General features: G+C 39.7%; 2 protein-coding genes across 6 annotated transcripts; both read right to left on the reverse strand.

Moving 5' to 3' along the window:
* Positions 1 to 23: 23 nt before the first annotated feature.
* Positions 24 to 13,604, reverse strand: LOC119905247 (protein phosphatase 1 regulatory subunit 12B-like). Of its 5 annotated transcripts, none has more exons than XM_038722061.1 (8): positions 12,990 to 13,602; positions 8,571 to 8,587; positions 8,339 to 8,468; positions 7,443 to 7,547; positions 7,236 to 7,286; positions 7,001 to 7,051; positions 6,156 to 6,224; positions 24 to 2,562 (listed from the first exon to the last, which is right to left on the reverse strand). In XM_038722061.1, the coding sequence occupies exons 1-7, from the start codon at positions 13,089 to 13,091 to the stop codon at positions 6,186 to 6,188; spliced, it is 495 nt and encodes a 164-aa protein (XP_038577989.1). In that variant the 5' UTR covers positions 13,092 to 13,602; the 3' UTR covers positions 24 to 2,562; positions 6,156 to 6,185. The 5 variants fall into 5 exon arrangements, with proteins under 5 accessions (XP_038577989.1, XP_038577987.1, XP_038577986.1 ...); XM_038722059.1 differs by having other exon boundaries at positions 6,156 to 6,227; XM_038722060.1 differs by lacking the exon at positions 24 to 2,562 and adding an exon at positions 4,458 to 4,475 and having other exon boundaries at positions 6,156 to 6,227.
* Positions 13,605 to 16,093: 2,489 nt separating this feature from the next.
* On the reverse strand, positions 16,094 to 21,496 carry LOC119906183 (protein phosphatase 1 regulatory subunit 12A-like). The gene is made up of 5 exons (XM_038723732.1): positions 21,395 to 21,496; positions 18,157 to 18,247; positions 17,868 to 18,068; positions 17,645 to 17,756; positions 16,094 to 16,934 (listed from the first exon to the last, which is right to left on the reverse strand). Exons 1-5 carry the CDS (start codon positions 21,412 to 21,414, stop codon positions 16,771 to 16,773), a joined length of 588 nt encoding a protein of 195 aa, XP_038579660.1. The 5' UTR covers positions 21,415 to 21,496; the 3' UTR covers positions 16,094 to 16,770.
* Positions 21,497 to 21,566: the final 70 nt, after the last annotated feature.

Genomic DNA, 21,566 nt, shown 5'->3' on the forward strand with positions numbered 1-21,566 from the left:
AACACATTAATGTCACGCTGAGAAACATTTTCATTCCTTTACAGTTTATTAAGCAAAGTGAGTAAACCGATGTGTGTATATTAAGCTATCCTCAACACAATTTCAAACTTTTTAATACAAAATACAACATAGTTCAATATACCGACAGCTCATGTAGAAATGTCTGACACGTACTGTATCTTTTTTGTAGTTTTGAGTAAATCACTTTATTGGTTATTAGTGACCAAAGACAACACTGGTGTTACAGCATGCTGCCCTGGTTGGACTCTAAAACTATCACAGTGTTGAAGGAATACATCAAACAATGGGGACATTGGTCAACTCACCCACTAAATGAAGAGAAGACGGATACCAAAATCATTCATGTTTCTGGTGCACCATTCATCACTTCAAACAATTCTACAATTTTAATGCAAATGTAGGTCTGGCAGTTTCATTCATTAAAAATACTGATATACATAAATAACACACTGTTTTGAACTAGGGATGACTTTATCTCCCTTCCCTCTTTGTGTAATACAGTGAAGGTGGCACTCCATGAACTCCATGAAGAACCACTGCAAGGCAGCAGGTGTCATGGTTTTATTTTGATTACTCATGTTAAGTTGACTAAGATTCCTCATTTTCAAACATTGTATGGACCCCAAATATTAAGTAACAATTACAATATAATGCAGAACAAAGCAGTAGCACCAATAGATATGGCCTCCAAAATCACCAGAACAAAAGCTGATAAGCTTCATAGAGTTAGTAATTTTTTGCAGGGCTGTAGTGTTGGATTGCAGTAGATGTAGCCAGGTATACCTAATAATCTGGCTCAGTGAACTTAAGTAATAATTAATTTAACTTAATTGTGACAATATCATTTGCACTACACGGTCAAGTTAAAATATATGTAATCTACATCATATATAGTGAAAAGTGCAGATTATTCCTCAAAACTTTGGATTGTTCTTAATATTTAAGCCCACGCAATATTGTGGAGGCTAAAATGTCAGCAGTGATTTAAAGCGCGTCTACCAGTGGATGATTTTGGCATTTGTGTTTTCATCACCCAACAGAAAGATGGTCAAGAGGTCAGCCAAAAATAATCAGCGTATTCCTTTCAGAGAAAATAGAGTATAAGATTAAAACTAAGAAATCCATAAATAAATAAATATATCTCTATTACAAAACATAACATAGGACACTTTCTCTCACACACACACACACTCAGAGTGTCTCCTCTGCATAGCCATTCTGCGGTTTTGAAGCTGATCCATAAAAAAAAATCATCAATGAAGGACACGCAAAACCAAAACTGAAGAATGGCTACTGAAACCACACAAAGAACTAATGAACACAATCTTGCAAACACTAAATTACATTATGTGCTGTTAGTGATGCCCAAGTGATCAAAGATCAGCACTGTACACTCTGTACAAAGTGCATTTACTCAATACTCTGCATTTCATGGGTAACATAAAGTCCTCTTCAAATACCAAATACCGTGGGGACATTATCATATGTTTTGTCAAATAAAAATTGTGTTTTGAAAATGATAGAGAAAACTGTCTCCAAAAACGTTTCTAACCAGTTAGAAATGGGTTTGCAGGTTTGCTGTTGTAATGCACGGCCCTGTTACTGATAAAGGAAGTTTTGTGTTAAGAGTTTACAGAACTTTGCGTTAAAAGAGGCACTGACGGGGGTGTGCAGGCACAGCTGAGTGACAAACCTGAGAAAGTTATCAAGGCAAACACAACCCAAAACATTAGTCTTATTATTAACCCTAAGCCTTAATATCATTAACATGGAAAATCTAAATTATTTGTGTTTTTCAGATTCCTAACATCTTCTATACAAATGTATGAGAGAAGCCAGAGATTTTCTCCTTCATTTCAATACATTCTTAGTCTGGAGCAAACATCTAGTTGCCATTAGAAGAGCAATGGTTGTGTTAAAATCTATTTTTTGGGTCTCGAATCAGGGATTATTTTACCTGTATAGTCATGTATTCTGATTGAAATTACAAAGATTTTTCAAATGTATCAGAAAAATGACATAATTCAATTACATAACAATTCAATTACACTCTTCTTTCAACAAAATTAATATACTTTCCTGCAGTGCACAATGCAGCAACAAACGTGATGTCTCAGTGTGATATGTGGGTATAATATTAGAAACAGTACCTTCAGGTTAGTCAAACAGTACAACTGGTCCCTTGTTGGTTAATTTGAAATACAGGATTATCAAAATAAAAACTAATCAGGTAGAAACAACTGTTGTAACTCACACACAGTGAAATTTGACTAAAATTTCTTAGCACTTCTCTTTGGATCCTCACAAGTCCCAAAAGGAATTTATTTCTGCAAAGCAGCCAAAACCGGCCACCACCATAACTCAGAGAGGAGTCACAACTTGGGACATCGTGTATGATTAATCTGCCATATCAGAGTTGGAGAGTCCGCAAACACAGGAGCTTCAGACATATTTTCATTTGGACAGTTTGCTGATGACTCGAATGAGAGCGCCATTCTCATCCTTTAGCCTCTGGTTGTCTGACTTGAGCTCTGTTAAGATCTGGGACAGCAGAGTGAAAGAAATTATATTAGAATATTATATTATCATCAAACTTGCACACTCATTGAAATATATAGTAAATATTTTGTGGATGCTGTGAAACTTCAGGTGGTACAATGACTATCCACTGTAAATCTTCAATCACCACTAACAACAAGTGGACTAAAAGTTGTCTTTCAGTAAATTTTGAGGCCAAGCAATGAGGACATGCTTCACAGTACTTGATCATGCAAGTGGGGAGTGACTTTGACAATGTGCTCTGCATGTGAAAACTGAAAGAGACTAAAGTCAGAGAGAGAGAGAAACTGAGAGAGGGTCAATTTCCCAAATCTAGGTCATGTCTCTCATGAGGAGCAATGACTAAAAATAACCACCCTCTTTGCCAAAGTATTTCCCCTCTACTAGAGACAAACAATAACCCTCTGCTCTAGCTGTGACATATTACCCACAACTGAACAAGGGCACCTGGTCCTAACACGTTCATAACATGTGACAAGTCATATGTTTGGAGCTCCTTTTCTATTTTATTTCTTTTCTATTTAGTATACTGAATAATAATCTGAACTTCTATGGTAATGCCCTGCTCTCAATGCAACTAAAGGAGAAGATCAACATTTTGGGAAATACGCTTATATTTCTCCTTGCTGAGAGTTAGATGGGAAGATTGATAGTCGCTAAACATGAAGTTTATCTTAGCGCAAAGATAGGAAACAGAGTTGAAACAGCTAGCCCGGCTCTATCCAAAAGTAGCACATACTGCCTACCAGCACCTCTAAAGCTCACAAATGGACATGTTATAACTTGTTGGTTTAATTCAAACAAAAACCAAAGCAAAAAAACAGTTATTCAACAGTTTACTAAGGCCTGGCTGAGCGCAGTGACCACCAGTGATCACTGTGATGTTGCCTTTTCTTTTGTTTTTGTTTATTTTGTTAATTAAACGAGGCTTTAGAGGCATGGTTTCTCCCTTTTTCCAATGCCTTTATACCAATACTAAGCTAAATGTTTCCTGACCATAGGTTCATATTTAGCATTCAGACGTGAGGGCGGTATTGATCTTCTCATCTAACCCTCGAAAAAGAGGGAAATAAGCTTATTTCCAAAAAATCTAACTATACCTTTAAAGTAACACATTAATCTGTTTTTTCCCCTGACAGATCCAAAACGCAGAATCTGTCACATATCAGTGCCTGTGTCTCACCCAGCGGCAAAGGACCTGTACATTTTGAAGGCTAATGATCTCACACGTTTCATTTCCTTTGAAAGACTGACTAGAATGGCTATTTCCTTGGCAAACAACTTTGCATTGATAACACAGCACATTACACAGGACCCACACATATTTGACTGTTGCAGGATCAATAACCACTATAAACGCGTTTATTCTTTATGGTGCAGAGTGCTAGTGTAGATGTTAAATTTCGATGATAAACATAGAAGACAACCCCTAATGCAGTGCTCATGTCATGAAGCCCCATGCAGCATGAATGTAGCTAAAAATACACTTGAAAGGAGGCCTATGAAAAATGTTTTGAGGGGGAGGGGTCAGCAGTGTTGCCTTCTGCAGGCCATAAAGGAGACTGGGTTAAAAGAGTGCAGAGAGAGATGCATTGCAGTGTGGGGGGAGTGAGCATCGGGAGGGTGCAGGACCTGCCTGAGAGGAACACAGCAGAGGACGAGGGGGCTGTAGAGGCACCAGAAGGAGAGAGGAGTGTGGAAGTTATGTGGCTGAGAAGGGGAGAGGAGGGGGAGAAAGGAGGACAGATGATGTCAGAGGATCAGAGGTCCTCTGTCTCCGGCATGGATGCCGTCTCAGAGAGGCGGGCGAGGACGCGCAGCATGGCTCTATTCTCAGCCAGGAGACACTCGTTCATCCTCCGCAAGTTCTGGACCTGAGCCAGAGCAGGGAAAGCCTGCACAGAGGAGGAGAAAGATATAGAGAGGGGAAGGCAGAGAAAGCATGCAGGGAGGCAGGCCATGTGCAAAGAGAAAGTCGCATACAGAGACTGTATACATATCCACTCATACAGGCATGGGCCCACACACAAACTTATATAAACAAATATTTACACAACAGGGAGATGTTTAGAAGAAATAGCAAAAGCTGCGACAAGCAAAGGAAATTATGAAGTCAGTTCTCCTTGGGTTTGTGCATTTCAAACCTGGGCCATATGTGGAGAGTGGTGAGGTGCTGAAGTGTTATTATATGCATAGCTTTGCAAAGGAGAGGGAATTCAAATTCATGAATTTAAATAACCTAAAATTCTACTATTTCACACTTTGCACAAGAGCCTAGGCAGTTATAAGCCAAAGGAAAAGAAACTATTCATTTCCCCCCTTCTTGGCCTGACTTTTTGAGGTAAACCTCAGTGTGGTTTCACAGAAACGTCTGTGGTTTGACGCAATTCCTGATGGTAAACCACTGAAAACACACACACACACATACACACACACACACACACACGTAAAGTTTCAGGCTATCCAAACACAACACAAGGAGGACATCCAGCTGCTTCTTACAACACTGAAACACATTTATTAAAGCAGTTTGAAGTTAGCTTGTGTTGGGGACCTCACAGTTCATGCATATAATGTTCTCTTGGTGTAATAATAAAACAGTTCAGTTTTTGGAGAGGTGCCCTTGGCAAGAGGGAAGAGAAGGACAAAGTGAGGCGAGAATGCATAATGATATTCTTTATTACACTCGCTTAACATTGAGCTCTTTGATATTAAATTAGATCTGACCACACTCACGTCCTGCAGATAATTCTACACACTTGCTATTAATTAAGTTTCAGAGGCTGTCAAGAATAATTCCACTTTTCTGTAAGAAATGTAAGACTCTGCAGATTAATCTGACGCTATCACATCATTTCAAAAGGTAAAACATTGACACACAGTGCTATTGGTGTGAAACACCTGAGACCAGGTTCAGTCAAGTACAGAGCAGCAGTGCCAGCAGTGTCAGATCTGAAGAAGTAGCCTCAGTCCCCTCAACTGGAGATGAAGCCGTGCTTATATGCACTATCTACAGGCGAGGAGTGCAGGAGGAGTAGACACATGAGGAGAGAGTACAGCTTTTGCAATTTTGTTGCTTCAGTCACCTGCAGTGTCACGACTGTAGTTTTTTTTATAGATATACAAACAAGACCGCAGCAGCAGTTGTAACACTCACAGTGGCGTACATGTTAAAATTACAGCAGCTGTTCTTTGTTTGCCTGTAGAAGACAACACTGACATTTCTACATCTGGAGCTCTTAACTGCTATCTTTCCTTTCCAGTAGGGGGCACAGGTTAACACTAATCTGACAATGACTGAACAGTTCCCCCTTGTGGAGAATCTGTCACTTGCTAAACGTGAACAAATGACTTAGTGAGTGAGTGACAAGACAGCTTTCTGGCGTGCTCTGCATTTGAAGGAAATAAAAAGATTGTGCGCCTGTTCCCCTGTAGCGTTTACAGTCTAAACTGCTCATCATATGATATACATGTGTGTCCACACGTGTAAACATGCCCGAGTCTCTGACAGAACAAAATCATGTGAGGTCACAGGCAGGTGTCAATCACTCCTTTGCGTCATAGCAACCACTCACCATGCACCCTCGCCCTGAGACAGCCTGCTCTCAGGGCTGGTATCCACAGCGGAACCGCAGTGGGGCATCCTGCTGAGGGAACCATTACAACACGGGAGTCAAACCTGCTGCTGGCATATCACACTGCTGTATGTGCCCTATTTATAATGTCCTCATTCACTGTCTACATATTTTCTCTTCTCAGACTGGAGCCATGATTTTATTTCTCTTGAGGAATATGACAATGTCGCTTTAATTTGCCACAAGAATTAAATTATAATCTTATCGTGTAATTTGTGACTGCTTGCACAAAGCAGACCACGTCTACTCAGGCCTGAAATCTCTCTGCTGCTCTGCCCTGTGTTTCTTTGTGAGGCAGAATACACACAGTGCAGAGCAGGAATGTCTCACAAAAGCAGGTCTTTTGCTCTTGGACGGGTTTTGGTATTCAGCTGGAACTAGGTCACAGTGTTCACCCCAACAGTGGGATAAGTAGAGCAGGGGAGCAGGAACACAGGCTCCTCCTTGGCCTGGCAGGAAGTGGCCCAGCAGAACACTGTTAATGAGCCCGAAGCATTAACCTTCCCTCTCCTTGACTCCACCCACCTGGCTAACCACAACCCTGGAGTGTGCCATATGTGTGTGTGCGCGTGTGTGTTTTGCTCTGTAAAAACACTTTAGGTGTGCTTGATTTAGCATTGATGAGAGGGGCTTGGCTGGAGTTGTGTACCTTCAGGTACTGTTAGTGTTATTAGAGTGTTGAGGGATTACTTAGATAAATAAAGCACAACTTCTATCAGAGACAAAATATGACATTTACCTAAACACAGGGTGAGTATGCACAACTGATTTTGGCATGCACTGACCTTTAACTCCTCCTCCATGTTTGACACTCTTTTCTCGAGAACTTGTTTTTCCTGTAAATAAAGAAGAAACGACTGAAGTAAATATACTCAAATGGCCCATTGGAAACCCAAAGAGTGCTGTGAGACTATAATTTGAAGTAGACAGGAAAATTAGAGGGGGAAAAGACCAAGAAAAGATATGGATGTTCATCCATCTAGATCAAATAAAATACCAAAAGGTTGCCAAGACACTTACCCTTTTCTCCGAATCAAGTACTGTAGATCTCTCTGACATTCTGTCGTGCCTCTAAAAGGTAGAATTTTACTGTTATTGTGAAGTATTGGGAGAAAATATTTAAAGAAGTGTGGGGGGGGATTGGATCCTTTAGCACACCCGGGGGACAAGGATGATAGTGAAGCACTGAAAAGACACCTGTAGTTTTCATCTCTGAGTTTTCTGTACCTGATTGACTTTCTCCAGCTGGGAACGTATCTTAACCAGTTCTTGTTTGCTGTCCTGCAACCTGGACTTGAGCTTCTCATTCTCATGCAAAGCGTCTGCATACATCTGAAAATGCAGCATGAACACAATAGCTTAATTCCAGAGATACTTGTCTTTTAATGCGTCAAATCCTTTATAATTGATTTTCTAAGGCAATTCATTCAGTAAATCAACAAAAAAGACAACATGTATACATTGCTCAAAAACACTTAATCATCACAGTATAACATCATGTCAATTAAACATCAGAGATATCAGTCTTTCCAGTTTTGCAGGCGGTGGCCACAGAGCTCTCTCCGTACGCTTCCTGACTGATTGTTCTCAAGTTTTGCGTTTTGCTAGTGTCCTTGTCACTACTGATAGTATGAGGTGGTCCCTGCAGCCCATTCAGGTTGCACAGGTAGTCCAGCTCCTCCAGGATGGCACATCCATTCATGCCGTCGCAAGAAGGTTTGCTGTGTCTCCCAGCACAGTCTTAAGAACATGAAGGAAATACCAGGAGACGGGCCATTACATGAGGAAAATATAATACTAATCTGTCATATTGTACATTGTTACGGTATGGTAACGGTATGGTCCACCAGCCTCATATAGCCTCATATATATTTGGTTAGATACTATCTTAAGTCAAAAGTAGACATCATTCCTTATGTGGGAACACTTAAGTGAATTTTTATTTAAAGATTTCACAGATAAGATTCTCATCCTGGTAATGATCTAAAAATCCAATTAAATCTCCATCATTTGCCCTTATTGGAATCTTTTATCTGCATGGTGATCCAACAGTGAGGACTTCAGCTTTCTGCACCACATGAATAATTCAAGAGAGACTGTGCTTGTTCACACTGAGTTACTACCTTCTTATAGTCTTTGGTAGTGGAGTCTTGCTCCTGTTTATTCAGGGCGGCCAGCCTCGTCTCCCTCCGTGTGTAAGAGCTGGTGCGGCCCAGTGGCTTGTCAGTTGCACTCTCCCCACTGGAGTCATATCTAAAAGTAACACATTCAGTAAACAGTGCTACTTTCTGTAGTGTTTTGTTCGGAAATACAGTTTTCTGTTACAGGAAAAAATAAACAATGTGAAATCCTTACCTTGACAATCTGTCATGCTGAAAAACAAAGAACAAAACCATGTTAGTTTGATCACTCAGGCCCACAGCATGGGAACAACACAGCGTAAAAAAATGTTCTGTCGTGGTTAGATCCAGATTTATTTGTTTGATAAAACCAAACAGAGGCTTGGCAGGGAAATATTTTCCATTTTGAGACAACAGAGAACAAATCAAAGCAGTGAATAATCACAGTGTGATCAGGGGCCTGAATTCCCAGAGGGAAGACACGCATGCAGAAGTGAAATATAATTCACCCCAACAGTGCACTGACATGGTTCACACGGGTCAAACCTCCCCGGTGAGCCCGGTTAATCTTTTAGAACAGGCGGCGGCCATGCAAATGCCTGCAGTGTAAAGATCGACATCATGACATCAGAAGCTAAGTATCTGCTGTGTGACGGGTTGACGTCTGACCTCAGACAACAGACCGACAGCAGACTGTCCTGTTTTTGCTATGACTAGTCCAGTGTACATGGCTGCTAAGTTGCCTCTTGTGATCACAGTTTGTTTTACATTTTAACCAAGGAGTCTGGCTATTGTGCTACATTTAGAGTGGTTGCATATGTATTTTTTTCTCTAGCTGAATTCCACTCACGTCTGTGTTTTCAGAAGTCATGTGCCTATAATTATACTGTAATTAGCACAGAACTGGTGAGTGCAGTTTGTGTTTTCTGTCTCCCTGTACTGATGTACATGTCTACATTGTATATGCCGTGTACACAGATATCCCATATCAGTATTTGTATCTTGCCAGACCTGTTACTTCGCTGAACATTCCTGAATAAATAGATAACTCACTGCCATCAGCTGATGGATTGTGCCACATGAGAAGATGAAAGTATTTACTGTCAGTCAGAGACTGGAACAGAGAGACAGAGAGGGAGAGACAGGATGCGGTAAAATGAGGCCAGACTGATCCATGATGTCTTTGCAATATTTGATGCAGTCTCGTAAACTTAACTCCTAAATTCAAACATTGGGAGTAGTACTCTTGCTAGGGAAAGAAGGCTTTAAACACCTCTGTTTAAAAGTGCTTTGCAATAAACGTATTGTGTGGTGGTCCAAGCTGTTGGAGACACGAAGCAGATGTAAGACTGCATTAAAAGTGTATGCTTTATAGGAGGACACTTTATGTCAAAAGGAATGGAGTGCACAGTTATTCCTGCGCTCACAACTGGGGAGTTGGGAGATATTTCATGCAGCGTCAAAGGAGCTATTCCTCAGCATGTGTTTACATAACTGAACCAGCGCTGCCTGTCCTTATGTGGTCATGTGCTTAAGCAGAGCCATCCAGGAAAAAACAGACCTCTATGACCTCAGATGAAAAAGGGCCGAGGATGGAGCCAAGAAGAGCTCTCACTCACACCGATCTCTCTTCGTGCAGTGCTGGGGAGATTCCTCGATCAGATTTTGTGCACACTCATTAATCAACTGGGATGATTGGCCCCCTGGTTTAAGAATAAATTATCATGAAGTCTGCTCTTGGGGATATGAATTGTTACACAGTCCTTCTGCAAACTCTTTCAAGATTATAAGTTCCTGTATGCAAACCTATTTCACACTAAAGGATTAGCAAATTGGTGAAATTAGTTTTTTTAAAGCTTAATTCTTGGGTGAGCAAAGTGGGGTTTATAAGACCAGAATCTAGAAAAAAGTAAAAGAGAGAATGTTTTTTTGTATGTATATGAGCATCAAGAAACTTTTTGCAAAATTGAGCCAAAGCTAGGAACTGAATCATAACTGAAATTCTACTTCTGATAGCAGCTGCAACAATGTGATTCCCTTGTTAGGAAAAACAGAGGAAGTCAGAAGTGGCGCATGTAGCTCATCAAACTTGGCGAGGCCGAGCAGATACAGGAGGAGACAATCAACTGGAGGGAGAAAAACAACTTGGTCTCAGACTGATGGATACAGCCTCTAAACGGGTGCATGCTTGGACCGTGGGCGCTAAGTAAATACAACTGCCACAAGCCACAAGTCTTATGGCTTGTCAAAACCAACATCATACACACGTGGGCGGCTCGCTGCTACGGTGCATTAATGATAATGTTATGTTAACAGCATTTCACAAGAGCCACTACAATCCTCATCATCACCCTCGCTCTCGCCCTTTTTCACCTCTTCCCCTCATAGCTTCACTCCTTCAGAGCTGACTGGATTTTGCAGTAGGAAAATCTGAGCTACAAACATACACTCTCTTCACCCCCACTACTGGAACTGACACAGCACACACAACCATAAAAAGAAGTTTCTTCCACATTCACTCACCTTTTCTAACTTCTGCCACTCTACTATTAACTCTTCACAGTACTGTCTGGCCACTGTGAGCATCTTTTTCTCTTTCAAGAAGACTGACCCAAAATGCCTCACATCCAGTGGTACTTATAGTAAAAGTACTGATACCATAATGTAGAAATACTCCATTAAATGTCTTGTACACTTAAGGAAAATTACAGACCAGTATTACCAGCAAAATGTACTTAAAATGTCAAAAATACATTGCTCCTGTTATTGATTTATATTTTTTAGAATGTTAATACTGATGCATCAATGCATAAGAGGTATTTTTCTGTCCTAGCTAGTCAAAGTGGAGCTTGTTTTAATTACTTTATTTACAGTTAGTTTAGTCCAGTGGTTCCCACCCAAGGGGTCAGGCCCCTCCAAAGACAGGTCACAAGAATATCTGGGTGGCCGTGATATAATTGATGGGGGGACAGATTTCTTTGGTGGAACTGCTGAAAACTCCACTAATATAATCTTTAATTATGTGTTGTGTTTCATAAGCTTATCAACTGTTGATGTGAAACGTAATAGGTAACTGTTAATAAGTATAGTGGAGTAAAAAGTATAATATTTCCCTCTAGAATGTTTTGGAGTACAAAACAGTACAAAAGTAGCATAAAATGAAAATACTCAAGTATAGTAAAAGTAGCTCAAATATACAGTACTTCAGTCAATTTACTTAGTTACTTTCCACCACTATGAACATCTACAGTATAATGAGTGTCATCCACTAATGCAAATGTGTTCCTGATTACACTTTTTCCTGTTGCTCAAAGCTGTAACACACACTGTATTTTACCAAAGAGGACCAGGTTTTCATCAAAATATTGCGGCAAGTGCTAAAAATACTGCATCAGCCTAATTCCACCCCCAACCCCTCTGCATTGCGTTTTCTCCCCTATGAAAACTCAAATCAGGTTGACATCATGGAAGACAAATGCCTGAGCTTCACCATGGATACATCTCTCCGTGATGTATCCACACATCTTGCAAAAAGAGCAGGGAAAGGACAGCATCCACTGGTAGTATCCACTGCTAGCAACTGCACCATAATCAGAGTGTCTGTAGTGTCTAAAAACATAGGACCATGTGGATCTCCATATTTTTTCTGTGCCTTTAAATGTGGCTGTCACACAGAGTACAGCTCAGTCTGCTCTGATATAAACACAACACTCAAACAACGCCCATGAGAATAAGCCACTTAGACAGAAAAAAATAACAGGAAATTACAGAGAGAATGTTTCAATCCAAAAGTTTTTTCCAGAAAGTGTGGTCAGACTCTCAGTACTCACCTCTCTTTCACGGGTCATCAAATAATCTGAGATGATGAGTGATTCACAAGTTATTTGATCATTTTAATAAAATCATTTAATGAACAGTGGTTGATTATTCATGAAAATGCATGTACTTATGTTGAATTTTTTAGGAAAAAACTCATAGCCTTGCTCACAAAGGCCCATGTGCCATGACATAAATGTTTTACTAGGGCTGCTATTAAAAATGATTTCCATTATCCATTAATCTGCCAATTATTTTCTAGATTAACTGTTTTGTCTAAAGAGCGTCTCCAAGAAGACAAAGAAATGACCAGTATAGTTTCCAAGTTCAAGGTGACATCTTTAAACTCCTTGTTTCATCAAAAAAAACGTCAAGACCCCCACAATATTTAGTTTCCTATCATATGTGACAAAGAAACTGAAATCAAGGAAAATTCTGTATTTCTTCTTTAAAAATTACTACAATAATGAAGATATTATTGAAATAACTACTAATTCATTTTCTGTCTATTAACTCACTGATTCATTGTTTCAGCTCTACTTTACACAGAGCATGTGCTGTCATTTATTTAGACATCTTATTAATCTGGTTTATGGACCAATTAGTAACACCTACAGGAAATAAGGTGCTTTGAAAACTTGATAGTGAGTAAATAAACTAAGAGCATACAACATTATATATATTCTTAGTTTATAATAGCAATAATTTTAAATGCTCCATGGAAATAGATTATACATACAGAGACATGAAATTAGACACATCTACCCTGTTAAGTTCTAAAAGGTGATTGATTGATCTAAAAGGTGTATTTCTCTAGAAGAAAAGTTTCTGTTCTTACTCTGTAGTTTTTGTCTGTTGGTGATGGAGAGGACGGTGGAGAATCTGTCAGTGACTTCCTGGTGCGAGTCAGGTCCTTGGTGCGCGGGTAGTAGCTTGACATTGCCTTCCTCTTCCCTGGATTTGTCAGGTCAACTTCTACTGTAACATTCACCGAGGCCACCACCAGATAACAGCTGCACAGACGCACAGATTCCCTCAAACAACAGTGACGCAGATGCCCATGACTGTGCTCCCGGGGAATCCTCAGCAACAACAGGTGTGTGAGTGTATGCGTCTGTCTCAGTCCAGCTTCACACTCCCGGGAACTGGAGAGAGCTGCAGCTAAGTTTGTAAGGATTTCAGATGTGTGGTCACGCCTCCTTCAAAGCTCACACAGTGAAGCAATAATCAGACCAAAAACGCAAAGGACAGCAAAACTAAATAATCTCTGTTGATTAGAAAAGCAGACAAATAACTCACTTATTCACTAATAAAGTAAACAAATTATAATCCCTTGTTTCCGCTCTGTTTACACTGAGGTTTTTGCTGAAATCTGAAAATGTCCAAACGGAGGCAACCAAAAGAGAAAAGTTTGTTCCCAATGCTGCCTCTGCCTGTGTTTCCCAAAGTTATACACACACTCTCTCTCCATCTCCCTCCCTCCCTACCTTGCTTTCTCTCTCTCCTTCTCCTTTCACTGCTCGGTCGCCCTCCCAGTCCCTCCACCCCTCCTACCCCCACCGCACCCCCTGCTTCTCCCTGCTGTCTCCAGCTTTGGCAGCCTGCCAGAGGCTCTGCTATGGCAGGACTCGGCACTGAGGGCTAAAATTGTCCACTGATGTGGATGGGGATGAGGGGAGGTGGAACACAATGTCTAAGCAGGGGTGTACAGCAGTTTGTATCCTGGAAGGTCAGCACACAATTTTACCTAAGGAGCCATCAACAACGGTGAAGTGTCAAGTAATTCTGTACACCCTACAGTGTGATGGAGGGGAGATGCTGTTAGTGTGAGTGCTACATAGTGTTAACATGGAGCACTTGTGCCATGTTTCCTCTTACTAAACTATGTTTAATCTATTTCACATTTTAGCCCTGCATGATTAGCAAAAGCATTGGTGATTTTGTCCTTCAGGTCTGGTGTCTTTTATGGCTCATCTTGTGGCCTCATGAGGTTTTATGAAAATATAACATTTTTGTTCCATCTTTCTTTAAAGTCACCATCTTACTAAGTAAGGGAGTAGTTTGGGGAATGCGCTTATTTGTTTTCTTGCCTAGAGTTAGATGAGGACATGGAAACGGGCAAACAGCTAGTCGGTGCAAAGGTAATAAAATCCGCCTTCTAGTACCTCTAAAGCTCACTAATTAGCATGTTGTATCTTTCCTGTTATCCATACAAAAACCGAATTGTAAAAACAACAACTTGGGGTTTTACTGATTGATGTCACTGCCCCCGGGCCAAGGTATAGCATCGCACATACAGTAATCCTAGTAACTGCAACATGTTGTTTCTATGGTTCTGTTTTTGTACAAATTTAACAAACAAGATATAATGTGTTAATTTTTGAGCTTTAGAAGTGCTGGTAGTCAGATTTTGCTACCTTTGGACAGAGGCAGGTGCTAGCTGTTTCCCCCCTGTTTCTAGTCTTTGTGCTAAGCTAAGCTAATTGGCTGCTGGCTGTAACTTCATAATTACCGTACAGATATAAGAGAGTGGTACCAGTTTTCTGTTCTAACTCTCAACAAGAAAGTGAATATATATCCCAAAATGTCTAACTGTTTCTTTAGAAAAACTCTGCAACACCCCCCTTACTTTCTTCCCATAGAGTCAGCACAAGCCGGCTCATGCTATCTTCCTTTTATAGTGAGGTTCGCAGCACCTTGCTGTTCCCAAACTCCCTCAGCCTTTCTCAGAGCAAATAGATAGAAGGAAAGATGGGAGTGAAAGGAATTAAACAAAAACACAGAAGGAGAAAAAAACAGAAAGATGGAGAGAATATGAAAGAGAAAGAAAATTTAAGTGAGAAAGACTTTGTTTAACAAAAACACTGTGCTGAAATGATGTGGCTTTCGGTTTAGTGCTAGTGTACAACAAACCACACATAAACATAAATGTGCTAATTTACCCCCAAGTATCCTTAAGTTGCCTCTTAAGCTCTTCTTAAAAGGCTAATGTTCATGGCCTTGGTTCCTAAACTATTCTGTACTGTATCAGTGATACACTGTGTGGGCTTTTGTGCCAGAGAATTTGAGATAAAAGTAAGTTCCGAAAACTGAAATCTGCAACAGTAACCTTCTTGTATACAGTATATTTGTAATACACGTTCTTCTTCAGAGACCATCCGTAGAGACTACACCTTGGTGGCACTGTTGAGTTTTATTAAGAGTTGATCCCAGCTGAAGATCCCCTAGTCTGATCCTCACTCTCAGTTTCAGGACATTCCATTTGGGATATTATTTTCATTCGTTTCATGAATACAGAAAATGAGCCAGAGTTTATTTCATTTTTGGAGTGAACGTTGAAGAGCAGGATGTCCTACAAGGAGGATCTAATTACTGGATCCCATCCAGTATAAAGTGGTACTGTAGTAAAAACAAATGGCTGCATAGGTAGCCTTGCTTGCTCTGTCTCTGTTTATTCCCTCTCTTATAAATACCACCATCACCAACAATCTTAAATGTAGCAGAATCTCTTAGCTGACTTGCCTTACACCTGTCTTTCTCTCTGTTGCTGAAAATCAATGTGGAAAATCTGCTCTGATCATCATGGAGTCATGCAGGGGTCGGCTCTGGCAATGGGCCGCCTGTCATGCTTCTGATGAAACCTCACAGCTCGGTATGATTATTACAGACAGATATAGTCCTCTCAGTAATGCGTCGAGACTCTCGTGTTACCAACAGCTCTCTGTTTCAGATTCCACCATGGGGGACAGCTGAACGCCTGACCTGGAGTCAGCTCACAGGAAAGAACTGAACATTCATACTGTATAATCTTGCAAAAGTCACCCTTCACTGCCTTATCATCCCTGTGTCGCCTCTCCTTCCCATTCACTGGTATCTATTTTTAAATTCTTTTTAGAAACACGGAGAAATAGAATATTTTCACTGAAACTCAAGTGATTTTCCAGGTTGCTCCAAGTAAGAGGAACTGCTGATGAGCTATGGGGTCAGGGGTTTTTTCACATGCAGCACGCAGGTGGAGGGAGCACACATAACAGTTTAGAGGGTGAAAGAGAAGGGAAAGTCAATCCCTCTGAATCCAAGGCAAAGACTAAGCAGAGAGAGTCTCAGTGTTGCCCAATATGGTATGGAATGCTGAGACACCTCAGCCATGTGATGCGAAGGAGCAAAGCGACTTACAGGGAGGGTGGGGGGTGGTCCTCCTGGACTGTCTTTCTATGAGACTGTACTTCTAGTTAAAAGAATCTCCGAACACATGCTTCATGTCTGCAACTGTGGATTACGGTACATCTCAAAATATTGCATCAGAGATCAGAGCTTAGCTGCCTTTGAAGCATACTTAGTTTTCGGATGAGGGAGAAACAGGATGTGAATATGAAACAATGGCGCTAATGAATATTGTACAATGAAATCACTGTGGCATAAGATTCTCAGTATGTCATGAACAAATCTAAACTTCACACATTCACAATATATCTCAATGTATTAGAATGTAGTGTGTATCAAGTGAACTGTAAACACTCAATTCTCCTTGATAAAACGAGGCATGAAAAAATAAAGTTTGAAAATATTTTGGCTCCATCTAGTGGTACTTAGGGAAAACAACAGGAAAATAATGGCCATCAGCCAGAGGAGCTCAGATCACCCTTTTTTACCTCTGCATTGTTGTAGTGTGAACCTTCGACATCACAGCAGTGTCGTCTCTGCTGCTGCTTTGTAGCAAAGGTGAGCTGCGCTGCATCTTCAACAGGGTTCTGATTTTCATCTCTCCACCATCTCTCACCAACTGCACACATAAAGTAAGTTTTTCTATTGTACTTGTCCATTAATCACTGCTCACAATTATCCCCTTGATACTAACGACTTTTCATATAATTTAGAAGGCACACAGAAACACAAAAGAGAAAATTCTGCATTATATTTCTTTTGGCATATCAGCCAACAAGCCGTGAAAAATTATTAAATACCAATGATTTCCACCTGTGATTGTGTGTTGATTGGTGTTTTTACACAGCACTGCCCCTCACAAATTTCTCCCAAAGTCTATTATGATTTCAATCACTTTGCTCCTAAAAGGTCTAACAGCTAGTTAGACCTCTCTAGTTTCTAATTGATCATAAATCATGTAACTATGTCGGAAAAAATCCTATTTTTTGTCTGTGAAGAACTTTTTGGCAAACACAAAGAATACATTCTGTACACATATAGCTCATTTAACATTTAAAACATGAATTATTTAGTTATTTTGTGTAATAAGAATGCTTAATGGTCATTTCTGTATTTTGTCACTTTCATCAATGCGCAGGGTTACCACAGGGTTAATACTTCACTTCATATTGGGTTTTAATTAGGTCAGATGAAAAGAAAATCAGAAATATTTGAAAATATCGTGATCATACAGCAGTGTCAGTGAGACCCCAAATAATAAGGGAGTAAAGCCAATGTCAATAAGACACACACACACAAACAAACAAAATCCCTTAATATTTTTCTGACCTCTGAAGGAGTTGTTGTAAGGGAGCCCACAGGATCCAGCAATAGACGAATATGAAAGGTTTGGTATCGGACATTCAGTGACAGTTGCTAACCTGGGTTCAATGTTCCCCTGCTGTACATGAATAAGAGAAAAAAAGAAATTACAGTACATCACAAACATCCTCCCAAGTTAAAAACAATCCACTTCAGCAGCAGAAAGCCTAAACTGATTTCTCAAGCTAACCTCGTCCATTTTGCTCCATTTCGAATTGATGTCTGAGTTTTCCGTGGACTCTGTCAGGCCGATTTTGACTCTCCTGTCATCTGTCAGGCTTTTCCTAAGACAGGACCTATCATCCACAGTGCTTCCTTCCTCTGTCTGCCTGTCTTGAGGAGACAGGCAGCTGGTCTTCTGAGCCTCTTTCAGGTCTGTCAGAGTCACACCCTGCAGGACATTCATACACCTTCATATCTGTCAACAGTTAAACTCAATCCAATAAAACGTAAACCTCTGTAAGCCCTTTGTTCTTTACCTGTGTTGACCTGCGGGTCTGCCTGGCATGACGAGACTTTGCTTTCCTCTGAGACTCCGCTTCTTCATCCCTGACCGGGGTCAGATATAACCTGGGTCAGTAAAAAAAAACAAAAAATTGATTTGAAGCAATAAGGCTACAAAAGGGTAACATCACAGACATGTAAACAGAGTTCATGTAAACCATTCAAGGACAGAAAACAACGTACAATTTTTGATTAGGGCAAATACTGCAGACAGAAACTTTTAAAAACACAGTTCAAAAACCCAGAACACTTTTAAAATCCCAGGTTACACAGTTCTTTATCAAAATAAGTGATCATGAAATCAAATGAAATGGGTGAAATTATAGGCAACAACAGATGTTAATTGGAACCAAATAATATAAGTTAACATTGTATACTGTAGTTAATGCTCCAAAAAGGAGTAAAGTAGCATAGATTTGATCAGTTGTAAATGCTTTCTACCAGCCAGACTCAGTTTTCAACATTTTGGCTTTCAGACATAAAGAAAGAACTTTCAGTGTACAATTATTTATCTGCTGTTATAATTTCAGGTGGGAGTGGAATAAATGCAGAGGCTCTATTTGACTATTTTAAAATAGCACAAAAAAAGTTTGGTTACGTGATGCAGATTTGCATGAAACTGTTTTGAAAGCTGTTTTTAGGTGTGGATAGCATGGCTGGATGAAGTTGTTAGGCCCCGGGTAAAAATTTGTTGTTGGGCCCCTATTGATTCTGGACCTCTCTGCCTGCAAACCCTTTTTCCCAGATACCCAGAGACCAACCATTGCTGCTGTCCTGCAATAACACTGCCTGCCCCTGCCTGTGTCTCAATTTGTGGTAATATTGATTTCACAAAACTTTATCCCTGTAATGCCAAGTGTATCATATATGATGCACGAGTTTTAGAGATCTCTACATCATCAGTGTGACAATTATTTCCCAAAAAACCCTGATACAATCAGATATGCAATGAACGGATAATCCACCAGGTGGCCGAAATTCGTCCACCATAGGTTCTGAGACAGCCAAAATGGAGGTTGTCATTTGGTGACCTTACAGGTGGTTTTGCTAGGAAACTTTTGCCAATTTTGAAGGAGTTATAGTAAAATCGTGTTGAAAATGTGTGTATCAAATTAGATACAACAGGTATATAAGTTAATGTATACATCTGTAAATCATAGTTTTATTGCATATCCTTCATTATGCATTACATTAAGCTACATTCACTATTTTAATAATTTACGTAAACTAATTAAAGGCATAATTAGGTATATTTAGAGCAGAAATTGAGTTTTTGAGTTTGAGTTGAAGTTTTCTAGCCTGTACTGTATTTCCCTGCTGTAATAAGATGCTAAATGTCTAATTGGATGTTTCCAAGACTCACTTCATAATAATTGTCTTTTTGTCATTGATTTTAAATAAAAATTGACCAATTCAGAGAAGAAATACACAGTAATTTGTGTTTGATTTGTATTTTTTAAATGGGAAAAAAGTACAGCATTGAAGATATCCTGATTATGGATGGCAATTCAAGTGACATTGAGCAGTTAGGGGAAGATTATGATGCTGATGATGATAAAAGGCTCGAGGCATATTGTGTTCTGCATTATTTTATGTTGTTTTAAAAAAAACATGATGAGGGCAAAATATTGCAATAAATTACGAATGTATCAAATACAAAACAAAACCCATACATACGAAGAGCTATTCAATTTTTTTACTTTTTTAAAATTTGGCATTAGGTATAATTACCACTCCATATTCAAAAAAATTTAATTTTCTGACAATTGTGTGATGGTTCAGGCTTAAGGAATATGCACCATTGAAGCACAATATAAACTAAAATAATAAAGGTCTCAAAACCAGGTTTTGACATGGAGTCTCTCTACACGACAGGGCCATAAAATTAAGCAATAATGCAGGACCCTTTTAAAATCAGTATTGTATATTTTATATTTAGTAATCCAAATGTTGCTGTTTACAAGTTTTGGTTCCTCTCATTTTATTTGACAACCACTTTTATCCTCTAGATTCTGTGTTAAGATCCGACATATCCCTGACAGTGCAGAAAGAAACATTTTAGCCAGGGTGGGAAGAGTGCCACATCGTATATGTATAGTGAAAATACATGCAACATACCTTTTAATAGCACATTGATTAAATTATGAATTGAAACAAAAATACTTTTGTTGTTTTGACAATTGTATGTATTAAAATGAAAATATTTCTAATAATAAATTCAAGAGCATTTCAAAAAGCCACATCTTTCAAACGTCCTGCTGTGTATCTTTAATTGCGACCCAAAGCTGCATCAGCAGGTCTAACATCTTGCTGATTTACACTCATCTCACCCTTTATTTTATTTATTTCTCTAATTTCTGCATTATGCATGACTCCATCATCTCATTTTGACAGGAAATACATCAAATTAAGGAAGCAAGATGCCCTGGAAATGCATTTTCATTGCGACTTGAGCAAGATTTCCACCATTTGGTTTAACAGACACATAGAAAGAGCTGAGCAAGCATCAGTGGAGAGGCTCATGTTTTACCCAGAGAGCTGCCCGCCCTTCCTCTACTATGCTTTTACTGGTATTGATCTCTCAGTTGTGAAGTCACCACGAATCCTGACTGAGAGTCAATGTGTTGGTCAGCAGCAGATTCTACTTTACAGTATAATGTACAAAGCATGGACTCCATGACACAGTCCTATAGGCTGATACCAGAAATGATAATTAAATAATCAACCACAAAACAAGTTAGCGCTTTGCCAGCTTCGGACACTTACAAACAGAATTATTAAATGTAACAATTACAATCATGAGTTAAGTTTAGATTTTATCCACAGTCAGTGAAAGTAAAACAAAACCAGCAACCCATATACAGCAAAATGCTCCTCTTAAGCCACATATAAACAAAATGTTATTAATAAGCTAAAGAAGTTTCTAAGAATAATATCCCTAAGCCAATAATTAGTAAAGTACATAAAAAAGCTAACCAAGTAGATCAAAGAGAGTTACTAATTTTCAGTCCCCAAAGCAACAATTTACAACCTCACATTACATCTGTTAAGAAGGCCTACAGCACCTCTACAGAGTGTAGTTACTCTACATTAAGATGACAAATAAGAAGGCTAGAAGCTTTGGCAAAACAGTGGCTTGTCAGACTGAAAATAAAATTGATGAAATAAGAATCCAGGAATAGAACAGCATGATTCAGTCTCTCTGAAACCTACCTGGGAACAGATGCCTGCATGGTCCCCCTGGAAGGTCAGAGAATGAGGCACTGAGACACTGCAGCAGTGATGAGTGGGAGAGGCTGGACAACATGACTCTGCAGCAGGCTGGAGGGGGGGGGGGGGGGGGGGGGGGGGGGGGGGGGGGAGAGGGAGAGACTATCTGGATGAT

This window comes from Micropterus salmoides, unplaced genomic scaffold (genome assembly GCF_014851395.1).
Source record: "Micropterus salmoides isolate LMB-PRFRI ecotype aquatic unplaced genomic scaffold, ASM1485139v1 Ms_hic_scaffold_16, whole genome shotgun sequence".
NCBI classification, from domain to species: Eukaryota; Metazoa; Chordata; class Actinopteri; order Centrarchiformes; family Centrarchidae; genus Micropterus; species Micropterus salmoides.

Excerpts from the sequence above, each read along its gene's own strand:
- LOC119905247 (XM_038722057.1), bottom strand. The coding sequence starts at position 13,091 with ATGTCAAGCTACTACCCGCGCACCAAGGACCTGACTCGCACCAGGAAG. Across the intron at positions 7,287-7,442 it reads AGCTGGAGAAAGTCAATCAG|AGGCACGACAGAATGTCAGA; the intron begins GTACAGAAAACT and ends TCTACCTTTTAG. Across the intron at positions 4,476-7,000 it reads ACATGGAGGAGGAGTTAAAG|GCTTTCCCTGCTCTGGCTCA; the intron begins GTCAGTGCATGC and ends TCCTCTGTGCAG.
- LOC119906183 (XM_038723732.1), bottom strand. The coding sequence starts at position 21,414 with ATGCAGGCATCTGTTCCCAG. Across the intron at positions 18,248-21,394 it reads ATGCAGGCATCTGTTCCCAG|GTTATATCTGACCCCGGTCA; the intron begins GTAGGTTTCAGA and ends TTACTGACCCAG. Across the intron at positions 16,935-17,644 it reads TTACAACAACTCCTTCAGAG|TTGGTGAGAGATGGTGGAGA; the intron begins GTCAGAAAAATA and ends TTATGTGTGCAG.